Source organism: Squalius cephalus (assembly GCF_949319135.1).
Source record: "Squalius cephalus genome assembly, chromosome: 1".
Lineage (NCBI taxonomy): Eukaryota > Metazoa > Chordata > Actinopteri > Cypriniformes > Leuciscidae > Squalius > Squalius cephalus.
In genome coordinates this window covers 4514994-4532166 of record NC_137122.1, presented here as the reverse complement: position 1 = coordinate 4532166, position 17173 = coordinate 4514994, and the positions used below count along the sequence as shown (strand labels likewise).

General features: G+C 38.6%; 2 protein-coding genes across 4 annotated transcripts in view; both read right to left on the bottom strand.

The window, feature by feature from the left end:
- The window catches only part of LOC307156367 (uncharacterized protein), a 1306365-nt gene that overhangs the window by 692279 nt on the left and 596913 nt on the right, over nucleotides 1-17173 (bottom strand). The gene's annotated exons all lie outside the window — the stretch shown is intronic.
- LOC307156233 (uncharacterized protein) overlaps nucleotides 1-17173 on the bottom strand; it is a 207918-nt gene that overhangs the window by 3981 nt on the left and 186764 nt on the right. The window contains exons 1-2 of one of the 2 annotated variants that reach the window (XM_079867518.1): nucleotides 13298-13337; nucleotides 11747-12000 (exon numbers count right to left, since the gene is read on the bottom strand). The exons of the other annotated variant lie outside the window; for it this stretch is intronic. Of the exons in view, the coding sequence (XP_079723644.1) occupies nucleotides 11747-11780 (34 nt within the window). The 5' untranslated portion in view covers nucleotides 11781-12000; nucleotides 13298-13337. Of the gene's footprint in view, nucleotides 1-11746; nucleotides 12001-13297; nucleotides 13338-17173 lie in introns of those variants that run through there. 2 annotated transcript variants of the gene reach the window in all.

The following is a 17173-nucleotide window of genomic DNA, read 5'->3' as shown; positions in this document are numbered from 1 at the left end:
AGCTAACGCTAACACAGCCATTAGCGATCTCTCCCAACACATCTCGTCTGTTGAAAACTCCAACCCTGATACATCTGTCATCGTGTTAGGTGATTTCAACAACACAAACCTGTCATCTGAACTCCCAAACAACAAGCAACAAGTCACTTGCCACAGCATGGAAAGCAAAACACTGGATCAGTGCTACATCTCTGTTTCAGATGCTTACCGGGCATTCCCGAGGGCTCCACTGGGGAGGTCTGACCATGCTGTGTTGCTCCTCATTTCGAAGTACAGACAAAAGCTTAAATACATTAAGAAAACATCAAAATCTGTCAGGTCCTGGTCCATAGATGCCATTGAAACACTTTGAGGTAGGGCTGGGCGATTTTTTCGATTAATTCGAATTTTGACGATTTTTTTTTTTACTAAATCGAGGTATCGCGATTTTTTAATAAAAAATAAAATAAAAAAATAGATATTGTAATTGCACCAATGGCAGAATAATCACAGCCGTCACCATGTTAACCCGGGACGGAACCACAATCGCCGTCCCCGCGCAACAGGGCCACAACGGGCGGCACGTCACCATGGTTACAGATGGCAAAGAGATGCATTTTTCCTTCCTTTCCAAGTACAGGGATGCAAACAGCGCGCTTTTCGTCGCCTCCCGCTTTTTTCACGTCAGTTTGGGTGACAAATTCATCTGAAGCCTGTTTCATAGCTTAATGTGAGGGACAAAAGTCTATTTACATCATTAAAGTTTACGAAAACTCGTTTTCCCTCCTCTGCGGCTGTCATTCTCCATTCGGTATTCAAACAGCGCGCGCGCCTCGTCCGGTTACAGCTGCATACATGCATGGTAAAACTCTCTCCAATATGATATTCACATTATAATGCTTGATCTGTAGAGAAAAGGCTGTGGATTTGCATAAAATGACTTTATTTTGTTGGAGTTTGTTGCTGTTTTTAAACGACTCGCTACCGTGTGCCTGTTAGATCACACATCACAAGGACTAAATCGGCATCAAACGCACAATAACTGGAATTTAAAACTGTGAAGAAACAAATGATCAATAAACTGTTGGACAGATAGACGATTTGTGCGCTCGACATTTCTTCGCTTTGTGCCGTGAACTTTTAAATGCGCACTTGTGCAGCGCAGTTTATTAGCATGCTTTATGTTTGCACGATGGTCTACAAAGTGTTTTTTTTGTTTGTTTGTTTTTTACTGTTGAAAATTTGGATTTAACTTTTTGAGTTGACTGATGTAATGTTTACATTGGTTAAAATGGTTATTTTCTTACTATATATTCAGAAGTATTTAATGTTTCATTCAAATTGCACAATATTTACTTTCATATTTAATTCAAATCTTCTGCAAAGATATTTAACTCGTGAATTTGTTTTACATTTATTTACACCTTGTTGACCAAGTATGGCATGGCCATTAAAAATACAATGTTCCTTAACCAAATGGTTTTTCAAGTTACTTACAAAGAGAATGTTACTAAAGTCATGTTGTTGTAATGTTTTAAGTTGACTAGTTACACAATAAAAAAAAAAATCGAAATCGTGAATCGGTCAAACTTTATGAAAAAACCTAGATTTTTTTTTTTGCCATATCGCCCAGCCCTACTTTGAGGGTGTTTCGAATGCACAAATTGGGACATATTCAGTGCAGCTTGTGACTCCCTCGACGAACTCACAGATACTGTAACGTCATACGTAAAGTTCTGCGAGGAAATATGCATCCCCACCAAGACAGTGACATTCTATGGCAATAAAAAAAAACATGGTTCTCCAAAGACTTACATCTCTTACACAAAGAAAAGAACTGTGCGTACAAAAGTGGAGACAAGAGTCAATACAGAATTGCCAAGTATAAACTACGAGCTGCAATAAGGAGAGCAAATCAGAGTTATGAAACGAAACTGGAACAACAATTCTCATCAAGCAGCTCAAGATCAACATGGAAAAATCTTAAGGACATGACAGACTACAAAAAACGCCCCATCTCCCCCTTAACAGTGATCCAAGTCTCCCAGACATATTAAATAACTTTTATGCAAGATTTGAAAAACCTTCCTCACCAGTCAATCCCCCAACCACATTTCAACACCACCCTTCTGCATCCAGGAGGACGAGGTAAAAACTACATTTAAGATGCTTAAGATCAGGAAAGCAGCAGGGCTGGATGGGATCAGTCCTGCTTTGCTTAGCCATTGTGCAACTCAATTGGCGCCTGTTTTTTCCACCATTTTTAACGTCTCATTAAAGGGATACACCACCGTTTTTTCATATTAAACTGTTATTCCCTTAACTAAGACGAGTTGATACATACCTCTCTCGTCTCAGTGCGTGAACTAAATCGCTCTGTCTTGCGACGAAACTTTGTTAGCACTTAGCTTAGCCCAGTTCATTCAATATGGGCCAGGCAGAGAAGCTACCAAACACCTCCACGTTTTCCCTATTTAAATACAGTTACTCGCATAGTGTAACTCGACCTAGGACGGTGACACAAAACAAAACGTTGCACTTTTCTAAGCGTGTAAAATGGATAACTATATTGTATCGCGGAATACCATAGCAAGTGCTTGTAAGCACTTCGACTTGGTGGAGTAATATCTTCACTCGTGAAAAATCCTCTCACCGGCACCCGCTCACTCTAGTGAAGATATTACTGCTTTTTATTTATTAAATACATGCAATTGGTTGATGAAACATTTATTAAAATTAAGACACAATTTGTACAAAACGAAATTCGCTTTAAAGGTGCAAAACACAAGTCTCTGAGTTTTTGCAGAACTATGCCCCCTCTGGCGACAAGCGAAACTGCAACCAGATGTGTGCACGCTCATGGACCACACGCACACTTGCACGAGCACAAGCTGTTCTTAACCTCATCAGCATCAGCCGCACAAATATTTTGTTTACAGTCATATTGTCTTCAGAGGTAATAAAGTTATAAATCTGCAAGTCATTTTAAATATGTGAAAGGAAAGGCATTTGAGTAAATTACACACGTACCGTATGTGTGAGGGGAAAACGGGGGTAGTAGAAAACTTCGGTTTTTGTTTCCATCTCCATGTTGAACTGTTTTATGTGTTTACTGTATCCACTTATGATTGTATTATTATGGAAACACGTTCATGAACAATATAAGTTATTACTTTGTTATTACTTTATAAAAGCTCAAAATAATAATCATACCATACACAGTTGGTCAACAAAGTACACTCAAATGTCTCAAGGTAATATTCACAGATTATTACATCATTTGTTGTCATAGCTTTGCCGTATCAAACATGAGAGACTGGGCTATATCTTGCCGTTTTATCAAGAAAAAAGCCAACTGAGGATCCCGTTTGAGCCCTAGAGCAGACCGGAGATTCCAACGAACAGTATATATATATATCGTTTTTACCTTTTGTACACACCACGTCCGAGTGATCCGAGGGCGCTGGCGCTTCCTAGTGCAGACCGGAGATCTCTCCATTTGTTGAAAGCCTCCCGATGTTGACTCTCGTCTTATTCCGACGCCTGTGGCACTAGACAAACGTTTTCTTTTCTTTGTCTTACGTGGAGTTTACGTTGGGGTTTGGAATGAACTACAAGCCGATCTCTTTGAATCCATCTTCTACTTTTGTCGAAAGTTGACTAAAGTTTTGTCGCTCGAGTTGTCTTCGCTGATACGGAGAATGGCAGCGGCGCGGCGAATACACAAACATGCCAGACATTACCAGGTGAGCGTGAACGCGCATGACGTCACGCCCAGTCTCAGATTCAGACCCGAATCCCTCTTATTTCTTTTACTGTATAGGATTATAGAGGCAATCGCAGTGATTGCCCTATTTGCATTTTCCTATTTAGCACCAAAACTCTGGAACAGTCTTCCTACCATTGTCCGGGAAGCAGACACTCTGTCAGTTCAAAGCCAGATTAAAGACACATCTCTTTGACCTAGCTTTCACATAATACATTATAGACTTCTATAATTTAATGTTAGGCTGCATATAGTAGGTCAGCCGGAACCGGGAACACTTCCCAAAAATCCTGATGTACTCGTTACATCATGAGAAGAATGGCATCTACGCTAATTTTAGTGTCTGTGTTTATCCCGAGGTTTTCCTGCAGCCTGCCGGATCCAGGCCGTATCCAGATCTGACGAAGGACCTTCGCCTGGACCGATGACAACGCAGTGCTGAAGTGCCAACTAGTCTCTCCCTATGGAGGATCCCGCTACCACTCTACAGATAAGGCGTTGTCGGGAAAATTTGTCTCGCGGTCCTACCCCAAAGCAACAAATAAAATAAAATTCCCTATCAAAATTTATAAGGAAAGACAAGTATTCTGTTTAGGCTTGGCTTGTAGGGAATTCCAAACCTGCGTATATTCAAACGCACATAACTATAGAACCCATTCTAAATGCGCATGTGAACGCCATCGGTGTTTCTCACGGGTTCGCGTTTAGAGTCTGTGTGGAGAGAATGGTGTCGTCTTAGCGGCCCCTAATTTAATAACAAATGATCATTGCGACGGAAGCAAATCAATTAAAACTAACTTTAGATGGAAATAACTTAACTCTGCTGTACAGCCGAAACAATCTCTGTTGCCTTAAATTATACGCTTATCTCTGTAAAGCTGCTTTGGGACAATCTACATTGTTAAAAGCGCTATATAAATGAAGATGACTTGACTTGACTTGACTTGATCAGAGAAGGGCTCATTCAGCCCATCAGGCAATTGTTTAAGCATGTATGGGTTAAAAAACGGGTATTTTTAACCTGAAATGTTGCGCAATGCACCTTTAAAGATAGGCTTTCTACAAAGCAAAACTTAATGAAGTGGTAAAAATCATGTCTGACGATTTACAAAATAAAACTTCATTAAGTGGTAAAAATATGGAAGAAAAATAATGTCAGATGTTTTTGAAATCCTGTTGAATTGCACTACTTAAACAAATAGGCATTACATTAACCATGCTTGCATTTTAATGCATTGTATTTTTAGGGCTTGCATTTTTATGGGCCGAAATTCAACATGGTTGAATATTTAAGCTGTGAATATTTCAATTAAAAACATTTCAAACACATTTACATTATTAAAAATTCAATAATCCATATTCATCTTTCATATTTCATATTGTTTAAAAATACCACCTATAATATTCAACAGGCATTTTTCGGTCCATTTTATTTCGCTTTGCAAATTCGCTTCCACAAATTCAGTGGTTCAAATTTGAATTTAATTTTCAATTTAAATTTAAATTCAACATGGACATCCAGGAACTGCAGGAAAAGCAGTAGATTGCCGAGCATACTCTCCATCTGCTGTTCAGTCAATCTCACCAGCAGGGGGTGCAAAAGCGTGTGCTGTTGACGAAGACCAGCAACAGTTAGAACAAGCCATTCATTCATAAAACTAATTTACAGCAATGTAAGTGTATTTGTGATTATTATGAAGGCGGTTTTATGTTAAATTCAGTGTCTTCACGGTCACTTTTCCTGTGTAGCCTACATGCATCTTTCTCTACCGTGAGCGAGATTATAATGTTATTCCCCGATGCGGATATACAGATCCAATGTTACATTTTTGAGGTTGACATATTTCTCTTGGTTGTTTAGTGGCCTTAACTTTATATTGTGGCGATGTGCTGCATGCAAGCTATTAGGGTTTCCCTCAATACTTAAGGATTCCCCTGCTGGACATACAAAACTCTTAACATAGCTAATATAACTAATACAGTGATATTAAAAACCAAACGCAAGTCCAGCTCCAGATGGACTCAGAATAACGCACAAAGTTTAATGCTGAGCTTTTCCCAGTGATAGACTGGCATAAAGTTGGCTTGACGTTGGACATTCGCACATTTAGGGACCGTCTCTAAAGTGTACACGACTTTGGTATACACGTTTCTAACTTTGATAGCATTTGAATAGAACGACTTGCAGGCATAAAACCAACTGTAAAGTGTTCATGTAGTGTCAGGCATACTGTGAACCCTTTGGATTTTTGATTCAAATAAATTAAAGTTTGCTATTGAAGTTAGAAACGTGTATAATGTTGTATGCAACTTTGGAGATGGTCCCTAAATGTGCGAATGTCCAATGTCAAGCCAATTTTACATTTATTAGGCTACATTTAGTCATTTAGCAGACGCTTTTATCCAAAGCGATTTACAGTTCAACTAACAATAGGAGGACAACAATATGCAAGTGCTATGACTCTTCCCAGTTTAAACTAATGCAATACACGTAGGCATAGCTTACTAATATATATATATATATATATATATATAGAGAGAGAGAGAGAGAGAGAGAGAGAAGAGAAGAGAAAATAAAGTGTTAGTATTAATTGATCAAGTGTTGATTTTGTGCCATTATATCACGAAACGCTCTGCATGAAACTTTGCAATTTAATTACTTTTTATTCTAAAAGTAAAATAAGGAATTACTCTTTAAAAATAGTACGGTAATCTTATAACACTGTTGAAGATGTAATTAGCTTTTAGTAGAATAAATCAGAAGTCACGAGAATACAGACTTCTGTAGAAGTATTTTTATTTCATTTTTATTTCAGTGTTTTTTCTTTTGTAAGGAAATGCGCTAGTCGAACTGCCTCATGGATCTAAACATAATAGAAGCTTTCTACTTTTATCTGGGGTTTCAACAAAAGGAAATTCTACAGGTGCTAATCTACCATCATGCCTTTACTATTTGTCTTAGGACGCTACAGAATAAACTGAGCCGGACTTTACAGGCCAAAACACTTTTCAGACTGGATGTAAGGAGTTTCACAAAAAAATATAAAATTCACAAATAAAAAGATTAATATCCACAAATAAATGTAAAGAGTTTCACAAAAAATGTATAAAATTCACAAATAAAATGAGATTTGCCAATAAAAAAATATTTACAAATGTTATATTATTTTACAAACACAACTCTGCCTGGCATTTATTTGTGAACCGCTTTCTGTGCATTTGTAAATCGCTGCACGCATTTGTGAATCTCTTCTTGTGCATTTGTGAATCCCCTCATGCATCTGGGGATTTTGAAACACTTCTAGCGTCGACCTAGCCTGGTCCTAACAGACTCTCGTACATTTCATTTGTTAATAATTAATTAATAATTTCAATAATTATTGTTATGAATATGATGCCAATTTGTGGCTTAATTTAAATTGAGCAGCAGTAGGCCTACTGCTGTGCTAAAAGGGATGTCAAGCATTTATTTATTATTTATTTTAATGTTACTGAGGAATGAGTTAAAGCATAAAGCATACAGTAGGCTACACTCCATAAATGTTCCTAGAGTTGTCATCAGATATTCAATTTCATTGAAACGAGTAATAAAATAATGTGGGCGTGGTCTGTGTCGTGAAATTAAAACACATTAAAACTTCCCTTAAATGCGTCTGAAACATTCAGCGGAGCAGCGACAGAGTAAACAACAGTGTCCTAATATGATACAAACATTTACCAATAACGTGGAAAGCTTTTAAATCTGCTCAGTGAAAGATTCGCTGTGACGAATCTGTCACAGTTCAACATCTGCTGGAAATCCAGGTAAAACTATCTGCGTGCACGCGCGCGTCCCCAGTTAACATGATCCCCAGTTGATCCGTAACACCGGCATTGAGAGTTTCGGCGTCGAGTCTTCTGAGGTGAGGAGAGCAGTTCACGGTATTTCTCATATTTACTCAACCATCACACACACTTTATACAGTTTGATTAAGCGACAGGCTCATTTCTGTATTGTTTTCATCGATCACAGCGATACTTGTGCGTCTTTTCTGGCGTCTTCCTTCTGAAATAAACATTTAGTGCAGCAGCAGCGAGCATGAGGAGAATATGTTGAGTTCATTCAGACCTGAGCGAGTTTGTGTTCGTTTGTGTGATTGTCTCGTCAAGTCAAAAGTTAAAGTTTGAGATCTATGAAGGGAATGAATGGATATCGATCTCAAGTGTCATACTGAAACAGATCTGCTAAATGCTTTACATTATTTTACTTTACTCTTACATACAGCCTATGATGAGATACGTGAGACATTAAATCAATAGCCTACTTATAATTATGAATAGCGTTTTACTCTTAGAACAATAGTGCTCTGTGGTGCTCTTTATTTTCAAAAGTTTTATGATAATTTTATGATAATTTTCAGTTTCTGCGCATATAAAATGTTATTATAATGATCTAACTTATAGTAATTAATGACAATAGGAGGACAACAATATGCAAGTGCTATGACTCTTCCCAGTTTAAACTAATGCAATACACGTAGGCATAGCTTACTAATATATATATATATATATATATATATATATAAAGAGAGAGAGAGAGAGAGAGAGAGAGAAGAGAAGAGAAAATAAAGTGTTAGTATTAATTGATCAAGTGTTGATTTTGTGCCATTATATCACGAAACGCTCTGCATGAAACTTTGCACGTTAAGTTCATATTCTTAGTCCATCTGCTTGCCTGTAGCCTACAGCCTACATCTCCAATATGGTGCGAGTTTGGTCTTTTATATCACTGTATTAGTCCATAAAGCTACGTTTAGCGTTTTGTTCTTCTAACTGTTGCTGGTCTTCGTCAACAACACGAGCTTTTGCACCCCCTGCTGGTGAGGTTGACTAACAGCAGATGAGAGTATGCTCGGCAATCTACTGCTTTTACTGCAGTTCCTGGATGTCTATGTTGAATTTACCACTGAATTTGTGGAAGCGAATTTGCAAAGCGAAATAAAATGGACCGAAAAATGGCTGTTGAATATTATAGGTTGTATTTTTACAAGGGGTCATATAATGGTACATGCACTTTTACAAGTTGATTGTACTGAAATGTGTGTTGGCAGTGCCTGTACACAACCATCATAAAATGATAAAAATCCATCCAGTGTTTTTTTTTTTTTATCTCCTTATATGTTTGACCCTCTCTGAAATCAAGCCGTTCACAATATCGACGCCCCTCCCACGATGGGTGATTGACAGTGCAGCGTTTCAACACAGACCCGCCCTCGCTCGTGAGAGAGCTCTCTGTCATCATAGTTCACGCGTCACTGTTGATACCGTCAGTGGAGCAGAATGGCGTCTGCGATTGTGGTGTTGAGTTCTTCGGTGTAATAAGGAACACAGCAGTCATTTGGATGTTCCTAAATCCGAACCGTTGAAGATGCAGTGGCTGAGTTTTGTTTTTGAAGCAATATGCCCAAAGGAATGACACGGGGATTCCCTCACGGGGATTCCCCACGATAGTCCATGCTTTCATCGCGAAACATTTCACACCAGACAGCTTTACAAATGAGAAAAAACGGATCGGTACCAACGTGTTCCTGCTGAACCTCCAGAAGAAGTGAGTGTAATGTTTTTATTAACCTTTATATTAATATTTATATTTTGCAAATTAGCAAACCTTGCTGCAGGCTTCACGATGAATGCGTTAGGTTTACACTCAGGGTACATTACGGCATGTTTTCTATGTACGACGTTCTCAATATAATTCATAATCCCACGTTTATAATGAACAACGCGTGGTTGACTGTGTACGCACAGAAAAGATGGGCGGGGTGAGCAAAGCTCATTATCATTTAAAGACGTATGCACTGAAACGGCGTGCTGAAAACTGTTTTTGACCAGGTAAACTGAGTGTTTTCTTACAATACTAATGAGAATTTTTAATTAAAGTATATTACAAACTTTTAATTTAGACCCTAAAGAATCATATTAGCATGTACAAAAATGGCATTATATGACCCCTTTAAATAGTTTGAATATTTTGGTAGTGAAATATGAAAGGTGAATATGGATTATTGAATTTTTAATAATGAAAATGTGTTTGAAATGTTTTAATTGAAATATTCACAGCTTAAATATTCCACCATGTTGAATTTCAGCCCATAAAAATGCAAGCCCTAAAAATACAATGCATTAAAATGCAAGCATGGTTAAGGTAATGCCTATTTTTTTCAAGTAGTGCAATTCAACAGGCTTTTTATTTTTAACATTTGACATTATTTTTCTTCCATATAAAAACCATGTCTCCTGATATATTGCGCATCTTATGATCCTATCTTTTATTACAATTGTTTTTGAGCTAAAATTGAATACACATCATATAGGCTATATACTAGGGGTGGCACGGTTCACAAAACCCACGGTTCGGTTCGTATCCCGGTTTTAGGGTCACGGTTTTCGGTTCTGTACGGTTCTTGTTGTTGTTTTTTCTTTTAATCTTTAACACTCCAAAAATTTACTTCAGCATATGATGTATAGCTAAATTATCTAATTATTAATTTATTTATTTCATAAATGGTGTTTGTTTGCAAAACGCAGCTTCTCATTCCCCATTCTGAAGTAATATGAGTGAGCAGTCACCGTGAGGAAACTTTCAGTGGCCCTGGAGGTCCATCCGTAGTGAGAGCTACGTGGGCTGTGTCGGACAGTTATTTGTCAATTTCTCCTCGTGTCTCGTCATCATAGGCGTAATTTGCGGGTGGGACATGTCCCCACCAATTTTTGCCAGGGTTGATATCTCCTAGCACGGATGTACCAATACAAATAAATAAAACATTTCCAGTTAACTAGCAAAGTATTCGTTTCGTTCGTTTGTTAAATAAGAAGCAATCTAGCGCTGAAATGTGTTTTTTAAATCAAGTGATCAAAGTGCTCGTTGCCGTTGCGATCAGTGGCGCTGATACAGTGTTCTCGTGGCTCACGCACACACCGCAGCGGCCGCACATTCTTCACTCGGACGCGCGCTTCAGTCTGTTGAGGAGACTCTAGGCTACTCTATTCGTTCCGATGAAATCACAAAAAATTCATACAAATCTGTCCCTGCTTGATATACAACCGCTGATAAACATAATCGGTTTTGATGAAAAAGAAAAATATATATACGAGTGCAGATTAGAACTCAGAACCTTTACGCTTGGCAAGTTCTGCCACTGGACCATTAAAGTAGGCGGTACGTGAAACAGTCGATCTATCTATGTAGCCTATTTATTCACGAGAAAAAACAACATATAGTGGAGTAGATCTCATTAAATGTCTAAGTAAACCCAGTGTACTATTTAAATCGATTGCTGGACATTGTAATGTTATTCTACATATGTCTGATTTCTGATTTAGCATTGTATTAGCACGGGCACGAGGCTACATTGCGCATGCGTTGAACCGTGCGAACCGCGCGACGCACACACGCACCGAACCGAAACAAGCGAACCGAACGGTTCGGATGTTTTTTCATGTATCGTGCCACCCCTACTATATACACACTGTCTGTTTATTTTATAAAACATGTTTGGGGCCATGGCGTAATTAAACTAAACGATCAGTTATCGGTGATGATACGTTGTTTATTATTGCAAATGTTTTTTACAGCTTCAAGGAGAACACCTGGCTGCCTGCTTGAGGATCTCCATCAATGGACCCTGTCCTGAGGCCTTCCCATATGATAGGGCACTGGAATATTTATTCAGAAAGGCCCGTAAAAAAAAAAAAAATGTTCAAAGGGTGCAAAATTTGCAACAAGAAGTCTGTGGAGCAGTCATAGAAAGTGTAGCAATGGCATAGCAATGAAGAAATGTCTTTAAGTTATCTAACACTAAGTGTTGACAATGGAAATGTGTATACGTGTCAATAAAAATATATATGATATATTTAACCCTTTTGTTGTGCCTTAATCACCCCCCACCATTCTGTGGGAAACACTGGTTTCTAACATGAATGTTCTTCAGCATCATGAATGAATGAAGAATAAACACCAACCTCTGTGTTCTTCAGGATCTTCAGTGTGTTTCATTCTGCAGGGTTATGGATCACTCATGTTCTCTCTGTCCTCTTTAATAAACTCAGTCTTTGCAGATTTCAGCTCTTCCTGATGCTCTGATGCTCGTCTTCACTTGTAGCTGATGGGAATTTACAGCATTTATTGGAGAATTACTGTGGGAGGAGCTTCACTGATGATGTGATTGCTGTGGGAGGAGCTTCACTGATGATGTATTCCAGTGGGAGGAGCTAATCTGCCAAAATCAAAAATATCAATTACTGAGTTTGTTTTTATAATAAATGACACCTCTAAGCATGTATGCCTGTCTATCTATTTATCGTACAGTAACTGATGCCAATTCATTATTTTTCATTATTTTTATTACTATCCTAACATTATTCTGCTTCTTCATTAAAATACAGGTATCTAGAAATATATAAAATAATATAAATAATTTAAATTCTTCCAAATAAATAATAGTAAGGAAAAGCATAAAAAGCATAAAGACAGAAATGTACATATAATAGCCAACAAATCCCCTCAGTCTGCTGACAATGAAATGAGCTTTAAGTGTCAATTTACAGGAGATCTGAAGACATCAGCATAATAAATGAGGTGAAAATAGGAACTATTGTCATGAAATAAAGAGTGTTTTCAGCAGATCTGTTAATATTGATGAGCCTCAGACTATCAACACTCATTCAACAAGCCATTCAGGATCATCAGCAGATCATCTCACTTTATTCTGAGTGTTTGCTGTTAGAAACACATTATTTGAGTCAGGATACATGATAAAAGCCTGTAAAACTGCTCTATTGGAAGACAAAACTATTATTTCTCACAATATAACCACCAAAATAAGTGATCACCTATAATAGAACAAAATAATTAAATAACCTCTTCAGGCAAATAACACCACCATAATATGTTAATCTAAATATAGTTTGACTTTATCATAACTATTAATTGCAATAAAGTAATTCCATCATTAACGTTACATTCGTACAGAAACTGACAATTATCATAAAACTCTTAAAAATGAAAGAAAATGTAATGTTTCCTGTGTCAAACTTCATTAATATGTGTCTATATTCCAATGCATGTATAGATTTGATTTTTCCCACATTCATTACTCATACAGGGGCAATATAAAGTGTCTACATCAATTTTAATAAGTAAATGTAATCTGCCAAAGATAAATGTCGACAAAGAAATAAAGGTAAACATGAAAACGGCAACAGCAACACTTGAGATCGATTCCCATCAATTCCCCTCACAGACCTCAAACTTTAACTTGACATTCAGTAACAGTTCTCACTCCAAACATCGAGACAATCACACAAACGAACACAACATCGCTCAGGTCTGAATGAACTCCACATATTCTCCTCATGCTCGCTGCTGCTGCACTAAATGTTTATTTCAGAAGGAAGACGCCAGAAAAGACGCACAAGTATCGCTGTGATCGATGAAAACAATACAGAAATGAGCCTATCGTTTAATCAAACTGTATAAAGTGTGTGTGATGGTTGTGTAAATATGAGAAATACCGTGAACTGCTCTCCTCACCCTATGTCCTCACCTCAGAAGACTCTTCTTCTTCTTCTTTTAGTTATCTGGCCGTTTACTCCATAGGAGCATTACCGCCACCTACTGAATACCTCAGAAGACTCGACAACAACTGTGCGTTCACACCGCCGCCGACTTGAGCTTCCAAAGCTACCGGAAGTCATTCATTTTCAATGGAAGCTGGCTTCTCTCAGCTGCAAGGAGCGTCAAATTCCTCGGCGTCGCGTTTTGGGCGTTTTGAGCGTCAATCTGAAAGTTGAGAGAAGCTCAACTTTATGGTAATGAGCTATGACGCGGTTCAGCGGCAAGCAGCGGCAAAACGCCAGCAACCAATCGGAATATACGTCCTTCGCGCTGGCTGATTCCGGAGAAACATACGATGTAAACTTTCGTTCCTACCAAAACATTAGTTCCGAGAAAAAAATATTAATTGCAGAGTTTAACCATCATAGACTGAAAGTGTATCATTTGCATGTGTTTTAAAGTCCTGTCAGCTTGACAGGGCATAACGAGCAGAGAGAGAGAGAGAGAGAGAGAGAGAGAGAGAGAGAGCCCCGGCCGCGCGCGCGCTTACTCACCCGAGCGCTGTCTTGAATGCAAGACTCTTGCTCTCTCTCCCTCGCGCATATTAATCAAAATCAACTGATACGATGGTGTCGAAAAAAAACTCTCCAGTGATGAAATGTTTTCTGTGTTGATAAATCTTGCGCGATATCCTAAATTGCAGAGAGCAGGAGTCTTGCATTCAAGACAGCGCTCGGGTGAGTAAGCGCGCGCGCAGCCGGGGCTCTCTCTCTCTCTCTTTCTCTCTCTCTGCTCGTCTTATGCCCTGTCAAGCTGACAGGACTTTAAAACACATGCAAATGATACACTTTCACTCTATGATAGTTAAACTCTGCAATTAATAATTTTTTCTCGGAACTAATGTTTTGGTAGGAACGAAAGATCGTATGTTTCTCCGGAATCAACCAGCGCGAAGGACGTCTATATTCCGATTGGTTGCTGGCGTTTTGCCGCTGCTTGCCGCTGAACCGCGTTATAGCTCATTACCATAAAGTTGAGCTTCTCTCAACTTTCAGATTGACGCTCAAAACGGCCAAAACGCGACGCCGAGGAATTTGACGCTCCTTGCAGCTGAGAGAAGCCAGCTTCCATTGAAAATGAATGATTTCCGGTAACTTTGGAAGCTCAAGTCGGCGGCGGTGTGAACGCACAGTAAATGAGAGAAGAGACGGCGCGAGCGAGCGGTGACGTCATCGGCCTCCATAGCACGCGGCCACGCGCGTACGGGACACCCCCGCAGCCAATCAGGGCCACGCAGATTGTGGAACTAAATACGAATTAAACTACGGCAAGTATTATGGGAAGCGTTTAAGGTGTTCGTAGGAGGAGAAATTATTATATACAAACGACATAATCAGGAATTACAAAAACTAGAGGATAAAAAAAAAAAAAAAAATTAAATTAAGTATTGATAATAATCCTGAAAAATGACATAACCTGAATGACCTTAAAGGAACACTCCACAGTTTTTTGAAATAGGGCTTATTCACCTTCTTTCCTACATTTAGATAGGTGGGCAAATGCATTTTTGTGTCAGTGCATGCATTGTTTTAGTTTGACAGGGTCGGCACTAGCTTAGCTTAGCACAATGAATGGAATCCTTTGTTGCCAGCTAGCATGTCCTGAGTAAAAGTGATATAAAAAATGTAAAAAACCCACCTAATTACTTCTTGTGGCCTGCGTATTCACAACAAGTACAAATAGTGATGCAGATTAACACTAGGCGATTTCGTAGGCAGATATTGACTTATATTTTAAGGACTATATTAGGGGGAAGCACAGGCGAAGCACTGCTACTTGGGTGTGATATCTTTGCGCCTAACGGTACGTTCACACGGGGCGTCAGCGTCAACGCTTGACGGAAGGCGTGGCTGAAGTTTGGCACTGACGCCATGGTCATAGCAGCGTCAGCCAATGAAATTAGACAGGAACTCAACAACAAGCTTCATTGTCATTCAATGGTCATAAAGGACCGGGTGATTGCCCACCGCAATAATTAGTTTCTCCTCCATTTTAAAATTTATCCTCAGTTTGCTGCTCTACTGTATTTGCATAGAGCGATCTGATTGGCTGACGCTTCCGTCGGCGGCGCTTCACTGGCGTTGCTCGCGGCAGAAGTTGAAAAATTCTCAACTTCTGCCGCGAGCAACGCCAGTGAAGCGCCGCCGACGGATCCACAATTCTTTTCGGCAACGCTTGACGTCACCCATTCAAAGTCAATGGGAAGCATTGACGCTGACGCCCCGTGTGAACGTACCGTAAGCAGCTGTGCTTCGCCTGTGCTTCCCCCTAATATAGTCCCAAGTCAATATCTGCCTACGAAATCGCCTAGTGTTAATCTGCATCGCTATTTGTACTTGTTGTGAATACGCAGGCCACAAGAAGTAATTAGGTGTGTTTTTTACATTTTTTATATCACTTTTACTCAGGACATGCTAGCTGGCAACAAAGGATTCCATTCATTGTGCTAAGCTAAGCTAGCGCCGACCCTGTCAAACTAAAACAATGCATGCACTGAGACAAAAATGCATTTGCCCACCTATCTAAATGTAGGAAAGAAGGTGAATAAGCCCTATTTCAAAAAACGGTGGAGTGTTCCTTTAACTAGAACATCATTACTGTCACGATCGCACACACGTAGACAAAAGTAGATCCGATAGTGCAGCTTTTATTTAAGGGTAATCCGTATTCGTACATCCAGTCCAGGCAATAGGTCAATATCCATATAAGTAATCCAAAAACAAGAAACAAACAGGAACACACAAAGACTGACCTCAGGAAGTGGTGTGAACTAAACAAGGACTCCGTAACAAACAATAACACAGACAGGGTTTTTATACACGCAGAAACTAACAATTATAATGGGGAACAGCTGGGTGCAATGAACAGTGATGAGTACAGATAGGATTGTGGGAATTGCAGTTCATGAGTGAGTGACACCGTGAGGGAAGGGGACCTCTAGTGTTTACCCAGGGAACACAAACCAACATACACAACAATTAAAATATAACCTATTCGAGGCTCCTAGAACAATTAATATGCAACATGCCAAGCCTAGTCAAAGTTTAGAGGTAATATTAAATAGTCATTCAAATACAAATACAGGATGTGCTCTATCAGCATAATTGTGTAATCAGTGTTGGGTGTAATGCAGTACTACTAACTAATTTTTTATTCTAAAAGTAAAATAAGGAATTACTCTTTAAAAATAGTACAGTAATCTTATTACTCTGTTGAAGGTGTAATTAGTAGCTTTTAGTAGAATAAAGTATAAGTTATGAGAATACAGTCTTCTGTAGAAGTATTTTTATTTCAGTGTTTTTTCTTTAGTAAGGAAATGCGCTAGTCGAACTGCCTCATGGATCTAAACATAATAGAAGTTTTCTACTTTTATCTGGGGTTTCAACAAAAGGAAATTCTACAGGTGCTAATCTACCAACATGCCTTTACTATTTGTCTTAGGACGCTACAGAATAAACTGAGCCGGACTTTACAGGCCAAAACACTTTTCAGACTCGATGTAAAGAGTTTCACAAAAAATATAAAATTCACAAATAAAAAGATTAAGATCCACAAATAAATGTAAAGAGTTCCACAAAAAAATATAAAAATTAAAAAATCCACAAATAAATGTAAAGAGTTTCACAAAAATGTATAAAATTCACGAATAAAATGAGATTTGCAAATAAAAAAATATTTACAAATGTTTTATTATTTAACAAACACAACTCTGCCTGGCATTTATTTGTGAACCGCTTTCTGTGCATTTGTAAATCGCTGCACGCATTTGTGAA